The sequence below is a fragment of the Drosophila erecta genome, unplaced genomic scaffold (assembly GCF_003286155.1).
Source record: "Drosophila erecta strain 14021-0224.00,06,07 unplaced genomic scaffold, DereRS2 tig00000021-arrow-pilon, whole genome shotgun sequence".
Taxonomy (NCBI): Eukaryota; Metazoa; Arthropoda; class Insecta; order Diptera; family Drosophilidae; genus Drosophila; species Drosophila erecta.
The window spans coordinates 6,792,847-6,799,824 of record NW_020825198.1 but is presented as its reverse complement, the minus strand read 5'-3'; the positions used below and the strand labels follow the sequence as shown (position 1 = coordinate 6,799,824).

Genomic DNA, 6,978 nt, shown 5'->3' with positions numbered 1-6,978 from the left:
CACGCGTTAAGAGATTTGTCACGATTGCGCTGCGATAAATCGATTAATATGACCAATTGGAGGCTATCGCTAAGAGGCCACCACTAAGCTCACGAGGAGCATTTTATAAAATCAATTTTTACATAAATTTTAAGCGAACGCGAACGAATCCTCTGCTAAAGCTCAATTAAATGCCAGTGCGAACTGGATTTCGTGAGCGATTTCGGTGATAAGATATTTAGGTGTTCCTTCAAAGGGTTGCTTTAGAGCGCAAACCCTCGAATTCCGTTCGTGTGCGTTGATTGAAAGCCGCAAAAGTGGATACCGAAACTGTGAAAATCGAGGATTTGATGGACTCTGATCCTGAAATCGAGTTCATTGAAAAGGACAGCGGCATGTCGTCGTTAGGCGGAAGCAAGGACGAGACGCCGGAGCGGCGGGCAGTGGCCGCCGTAAGTAAAAACGTGGTGGCACCTCGTAGCCCTCCCCCCCGAAAACCCAGTAGCCCCCAATCCGCCCGACTTCTTATCGTGCTCACGTAATTGTCGGTCAATCAGAGCAGCTGGCTAATCAAATCGACTCACCGATACCCCTCAATAATAAGTTTCTTCTCCCATTTCTTGCAGACTTCAAACGCGCCACAAGGAGAGAACTACGATGATGTAAGTGGGCCCTGTTTGTAAACACAACACGCAATCTAACCTCAAAGTTCAGGAGGGATGCACAAATTAAGGACATTTTTGGGGGTTTTAGAAATGTAGCAATAGTCTGGAGGGTCTCAGGTTTGAGTACAGCTTAAATAAGTGCCTGGGTTTATTTATAAATTCAGCTTTACCTATTTGGCCAAGAAATGTATCAGCTGCTCGTTCGGAACAACGTGCTGCGATAAAAGGTCATTGTCATCATATACTATTTTCTCCTTTAAGATTTTAAAGGAGGTTTTTAGGGTTTCTTAAATGTCTGGTTGGTAATGGAAATTGCGTTGCATGTAGAATTTTAACTGCTTAAAAAGACCTATTAAACTAATTTTTGTTCACAATGCAGGAGCCCGATGAGACTGCGTCCGAGCGCTTCTGGGGCCTGACCGAGATGTTCCCGGAGCCACTGAGGAACGCTGTTGGTGCCGTGAGCAATGCCACGGTGAAGAGCGTCAAGGGCATCTACTCGTTCTCGTGCAGCGCCAGCTGGATATTCTTCACCAGCTCGGTCATCCTGTTCGCCCCGGTCATCTTCGAGACGGAGCGCGCCCAGATGGAGGAGCTGCACAAGTCGCAGCAGAAGCAAGTGCTTCTTGGACCCGGCAGCGCGATGGGTCCGGGAGGATCGTCGCCCAGCTTACCCTTGATTCGTTAACCAAGAGATACCCTACCACATACGCATATTAGCTCTACGATAACCGGCAGCGGAGATCCGGAAATTGCCACACGTTAGCTTAAGTTTGTCGATACCAATCAATCCCAGTCGAAATCGAGCATTGGGAGGACGTCCAGCGATTCCCCGAAAAAGCAGCCACCCATCAAATGCCACTTCAAAGCCTAGCATTTACGCATCCACACTCTCGGAATATCCGGCCCCAAAAAGGACGTCCTCATCAATCGAATCGAGCAGTTGCAAAACTTCAGATAGGTGTTAGCATTGTAGTTGGCGTACAGTGTATAAACAAGCAAGCAACCACTACGGTTTAAACCAATTAATAAAACTACGTTTATTAATAGTTAAAATATTCCGTTTATGCTTGTGAATTGGATAGGTATATTTGGAGTTTAACCACAAACTGAAACTAAGGAGTTCCCAGGTATTCCCTTGGAATGGGATGCTCCGTAAAGTAGCGTCGAAACTCACCCGCGTACTTGTTCCTCAAATTCCGCTCTCCAAATTCGTTAAATCGCTGTGCCAGGAACACATACACATCCAATACCTTCGCATGGGCGGAGAGTTTCTTGAATGATTGAGCTGCACGCTCGAGGATGTCTAGAGATTTGAGGAGCTGTGCTTTTCGTACCTCCGCATTATTTTGATTGATGGCCAACAGGCAGCGAACAAACACGAAATCCGTTTTTGCTCGTTCATATAGACCACCATTGATGTGAATGTCGTGCATGCAGCGCTTTATTGACTGATAGGCTTTCTGCGGCATTCCGAGAAGCAATAGTTGCTGGGCCAAGAGCAGATCCACCAGGGCCAATTCGTAATCCATTTGAGATTCGGACATTTCCTCGGCCACACGAAGCAGCAGCATTGTAGTTTCACTTGAAAACCGACCCTCGGACATGCCACAATAACCAAGCATAACTTGGACCCTCATTCTCAGAAGGAATGGTAAGTTATCCTGCAAGGCCAGCTTGTCCAGGAGGCGCCTGGCATTGAAAAACTCGCGCTTGGCCACATATATAGATGCACGTTGGAATATGGAGTCAGAAGGATCGAGCAAATAAAGCTGATCGCAAGCTTTCAAAGCATCATGCCAACGACACTGGTAAATTCCCGCCTGAATGACCACATGGCATTGGCTTATCATCCAACCCTCGGCGCTGGGCAAACGCGGAAAACGCTCCTTAGCGTGATGCAGCAGTACTTTGGATAGTTGGGGCTCCCCCTGCAACTGCAGCCATAGGGCGTAACTCGCCAAAGCGCTTCCCAAGCTCGCAGATCCACTGCCGTACCTGTCTCTGGCTGCCAACAACACTTGACCGTATAAAGCAGCTAGCTCATGCCTTCCATAAGCAGACCAAACAGCACTCCTCAAAGCAAGAGCCTCTGATGCGTGGTCGGCAAAGTTGTTGCGGTTAGTGAGATTGTCGCTGTGCTGCAGGAGATCAAAGAGTCTTAGTGGTTGGTAGCCAGCCACTGTTCCTAGCTTTACAGCAAAATGCAGGGCTAAGGTGTAGTTCTGCAGCAGGGATCCGTCAACTTCGTTGGCATCTTGCACGCTCTTTTGTACGGCGGACAAGGGAAGTTCATCTCTGAGCAAACAGTACCAAGTATTGGCAAGGTTGAGGCTCCTTTTGTCGCCGTGCTCCTGGGCCAGCATAATGCTTTCCCTGAGCGCTGCTAGCGCTTCATCGCGATGGCCAAAGGTGGCATGTAGCACCGCCAGATTGACGCAAAAATACTGGTAGCCGTTCTCCTGGCTCATCAGCCTCACGGGACTCCTGTCCAATGCTCTGTGGAGGGCAGATAGAGCATTGTAGTAATCCCTAACTCTCAACTGATTCATGTAGCCAAGGAAATAGGGTGTAGTTATAAGTGGGAGGTCGTGTATGATCTCCTGCACCTTCTTTTGGAGTTCCAAGGGCGGCAAGGCCATACGTTCGTTGTTTTCCAGCAATTCCGACTGTTTGTTGATGAAGAACTTGGCCTGCTTGGGCGCCCATTTGCTCAGGGGATTGCGTTCTTGTGCGATACGAGCAATGACCTCCACTTTTTTTTCAGTTTCAGAATCCGTAGTCTTGTCGTTAATTTGACTCGGAGGAGGGGTCTCCTCCCTGTGCAGAATACCTCCGGCTACGGCCATTCTGGAACCAGAGGCAGCAGCTCGAACTCCTCTCTCGTAATATGAGCAAATGTTCTTGTACATATCCATCATCTCAGGGAAACTGAGGCGCTCCAACACCACCCCCACTCTGCGGACATAAACTCCCACCATGCTGAACTGGCTAATGCCGTAGTTTTCGTTCAGAATCTCGTCGATGTTCTGGATATCCGTGAAGTCAAACAAGGCCTCAATGCTGCCCGCACAAAACTCGGACATGGCTTTTTCGAAGGATTCCAGCATCAGTGTATCCAGTTTGTATTTGCCCGTGGTCAACAAACTATGTAGCTCATTGTAACTCTTATCCTGCTCTTGGACGAGCTTGTACACCAGCATATAGAACATGCGCCGTTTTTGGGTGCGCATGGATATCCCAGTATCCAAACATAACTTTTTGTTCTTAAAAAATGGGAAAACAAAAATGTGTAAGTGGTTTTCACAGTGTAAAAAGTGGGTGCACTTACAATCACATACTGTTTGAGTAGTATCAGCACGGTTATCTTATGCGCCGTAGGCGTCTCGATGCGGGGAGGCTCGATTTTGAACGAGGGGTCCAAGGTGTCCAGCTCCTCGAACAGATTCATGGTTAATTTAGGGCCTTTTATTCGATTTGCCGGCAAAATGTAAACACAAAATCATCTGCCGCAGCCAACTTAGCTTAGCTGGAGCTGCCATGCGGTACGGAGTTCAGCAGTGTGGCAGCCCTAAATGGCGCGTGGTTTTAAAATGTATGGTTCAAAATAAAACACATTATTTATTTACTAAAGCTTTTAACAGGCGTTTCATTCTGAAATTAAATGATTAAAAACAAGCGAGATTAATAGCTGACCCAAGTTGACCGCACATTTTTGCACTGTAAGCACCTAGCACACCTTTAAAAGCCCCAAATAAACTATTACTGATTGCGCGAGCTTTGTCGAACTACCCAAACGATCGTTCAAAGTCCAAAAGGAGACGAAAACACGCCAAATGTACGCTTCTCCAATTTGTATTTGCTTTAAATCAACGAAAGCACAAAGTTCACTAGACAACTACCCTGTTAAACGCTATCCAAATGTGTAAATGTAAAATGTGGAATAGGTAATACAACGAATGCGTCATGGGGACACCCACATACATCCTATAGGACGAAGGGGAAGATGGAGCGGCGCTGGCGAGGGTAGTCCTTGAACTCCTTCCTGTAGTTGCGATGCTTGGCCAAGGCCCAAACGGTCATCTGGAAGGCTCCAGCAAAGGCGAAGAGATAGGCAGCTAGGCAAGAAGTCAGCACAGAGAATGAAACCCAGGCACCGATCTCATAGGTGTAGTTGGGGCAAGAAACAAAGCTGCAGTTTTAAGAGTGCGAATTAATAAACTTGAGATGTGGGTTTCTTTAGTAACTACTTACTCGAACAGCTTGGTCAGGGGATTTTTATCGGCCACCGGAATTTTGCGAACTTTGGTTCCCGGCGGACGCAGGTTGCGCAGGGCAATGTGCACCGAAAAGTTTCCCAGTTCGCAGAGCTGAAAGTGAAAAATGCGCTTATTTTGGTGGTCTGTATATATGAGTAACACATAATAATAATATGATTAGTTCTAGAATAATATGCCAAGTCTATCTACCAAACATAACTTTTCAAACTGCTTAGCCAATAACCGTTTAAACCTTCAATAAAATATTACAATTCAATTACGAAAGCAAACTAAAGATAATAGTTTCTAAAGATATAAAAAATCTACTGAACTTTAAATCAAAGCAATTTAAAAAAGCACAGTTTTGGTATTAAGAAACAAATGTTTCCAACAAAAGCAAAGGAAACCGGTACATTGCGAAAACATATAACCCAGATCCATAAACCATAACCATCAATCAATACGTACAGCGAATGCCCCAAGAGCTGCCCAAACTGTGCACATGCAGGGCGAGGTGAACTGCGGATGGTTCACGTGGTAGGACACATAGGCGGTGAATCCCCAGTAGTATGTGCAGTTCTTGAAGAGATTCCTCAGCGGCATGGTGGCGTGTGAGAAACGGTGGACGAAGATGGTCTCCAGCAGACGCTTCACATAGTGGACCGTGTAGCAGCCGGCGGCAATGCTGAGGCAAAAGAGAAAAGAAAGCGGGTTACTGGGTGAACCACCATCCAAAGTTCGTGTATAATTATGCAGAGCCGTTGCGTTTTAGTTTGCATAAGCGACGAGGTCGATTAGGTCAACAATCGAAAGATTTCAGCGACTACTTTCTACAACTCACTGGGTGGTTAGGGAAATCGGCAGACTGGCAGCTTTGCCGTATACCAATTCCGGTCGGAAGTAGAAAAGCAAGTATACGATCAATGGCCCGGCGTACTCGGCCAGAAAAACTGTCTTCCAGCCAATCTGGGGACCCAGATCCTTCACATAGACCTTGTCGCCGGAACGCAGGGACAGGGATTCCACTGTGTCCGTATCCTTTAAGCTCTTGCCCTTCAGTTCCAAACGCAGCGACTGGCGATTCGCATGCGGGGTCTGCTTCAGGCTCTTGTGGATTAGGGCGCGCAGATCACCGATGGGCGTGGCGCCGGAGGGCACCTTCACCTTGCCGTACGGCTTACTGTTCTTGGCATTCAAAATCTCCAGCTCCATTTTGCGTTCGGTGCGCTTGCAATCAGTACTGTCCAAAATCGAAAATCGCCGATCCGCAGTGTGACCGTGCTAGGCTCTGCCAAAATTAACTTTATGGGAAAATGGCCAAACGGGGAAAGCACGGTGGAATATATACAATATATTTTCCAGGTTTCTGTTACTTCTGCAGAGATATACCCAATTTAATAGGGAAAAGTTTTTTTTGGCTAAAAGGAAATATAGCTACTTTAACTTTAAAATGGATTGACAAAAAGCTTGTGGAAGATTATGCCCTGCGTTGCCATATAGTCTGTATATTTTATCCCACTTAAAAAACTTCAAAAATAATAAAAATGGAAATGGAAATAGCAGTCGTTGCCGCAACGCTCAACACATCACACTTTTCAGACACCTTTTACATACACAAAATTACTTTATAAATTTCCAGTCAAGCAGCGACTTTCAAAATTATAGCCGGTTAAGAAGACAGCGCTATTTCAAAAGTAAACTAACAAGGGTCTTAAATTCTAAAACACCAATCCCTAGCAAGCCTTGGATTATGTGAGTATAGATCAAGGGTGGCATTGTAATCAAAGTCAATGTAAAAGTAGGTTGTCTTGCTAGAGAATTTCATTCAGCCGGTCAAGTCAGTACGATAAAGGTCTCGATTTGAAATTGTCTTAAAAATATTTTATTGTTTTGTATTGTATTGTGGTGAGTTAAAAGCATAAAAACAAGAAAAAAAAGTGCTAAAAAAGCTTAAACCTAAAATAAAAAAAAAATCCAAAAACATTTCGGTATAAATGTTTGCTATGTATTAAAGCGTTAGAAATTCTTTGTGGTATTTTTTAGTGCTTTTTAACCTAGACCAAAGGTATATAAGC

General features: G+C 45.5%; 3 protein-coding genes across 3 annotated transcripts; 1 reads left to right on the top strand and 2 right to left on the bottom strand.

Moving 5' to 3' along the window:
- The first annotated feature begins 39 nt into the window (after positions 1-39).
- Positions 40-1,693, top strand: LOC6546407 (mitochondrial import receptor subunit TOM22 homolog). Its single transcript, XM_001971763.3, has 3 exons — positions 40-431; positions 606-641; positions 1,024-1,693. Exons 1-3 carry the CDS (start codon positions 330-332, stop codon positions 1,330-1,332), a joined length of 447 nt encoding a protein of 148 aa, XP_001971799.2. The 5' UTR covers positions 40-329; the 3' UTR covers positions 1,333-1,693.
- A 32-nt stretch (positions 1,694-1,725) lies between these two features.
- LOC6546406 (anaphase-promoting complex subunit 5) lies at positions 1,726-4,165 on the bottom strand. Its single transcript, XM_001971762.3, is given in 3 exon segments — positions 1,726-3,910; positions 3,976-4,117; positions 4,119-4,165. Coding segments are annotated over 3 exon segments (2,325 nt in total). The 5' UTR covers positions 4,151-4,165; the 3' UTR covers positions 1,726-1,759.
- Positions 4,166-4,483: 318 nt separating this feature from the next.
- Positions 4,484-6,214, bottom strand: LOC6546239 (very-long-chain enoyl-CoA reductase). Its single transcript, XM_001971761.3, has 4 exons — positions 5,745-6,214; positions 5,372-5,588; positions 4,899-5,014; positions 4,484-4,836 (listed from the first exon to the last, which is right to left on the bottom strand). Exons 1-4 carry the CDS (start codon positions 6,113-6,115, stop codon positions 4,632-4,634), a joined length of 909 nt encoding a protein of 302 aa, XP_001971797.1. The 5' UTR covers positions 6,116-6,214; the 3' UTR covers positions 4,484-4,631.
- Positions 6,215-6,978: the final 764 nt, after the last annotated feature.

Bases quoted from the DNA above. Each gene is read 5' to 3' on its own strand.
- LOC6546239 (XM_001971761.3), bottom strand. From the start codon at position 6,115: ATGGAGCTGGAGATTTTGAATGCCAAGAACAGTAAGCCGTACGGCAAG. The intron at 5,015-5,371 runs GTACGTATTGAT...TTTCACTTTCAG, and splicing joins CAGCTCTTGGGGCATTCGCT to CTCTGCGAACTGGGAAACTT. The intron at 4,837-4,898 runs GTAAGTAGTTAC...TTAAAACTGCAG, and splicing joins CCCCTGACCAAGCTGTTCGA to CTTTGTTTCTTGCCCCAACT.
- LOC6546407 (XM_001971763.3), top strand. From the start codon at position 330: ATGGACTCTGATCCTGAAATCGAGTTCATTGAAAAGGACAGCGGCATG. The intron at 432-605 runs GTAAGTAAAAAC...CATTTCTTGCAG, and splicing joins AGCGGCGGGCAGTGGCCGCC to ACTTCAAACGCGCCACAAGG. The intron at 642-1,023 runs GTAAGTGGGCCC...TTCACAATGCAG, and splicing joins AAGGAGAGAACTACGATGAT to GAGCCCGATGAGACTGCGTC.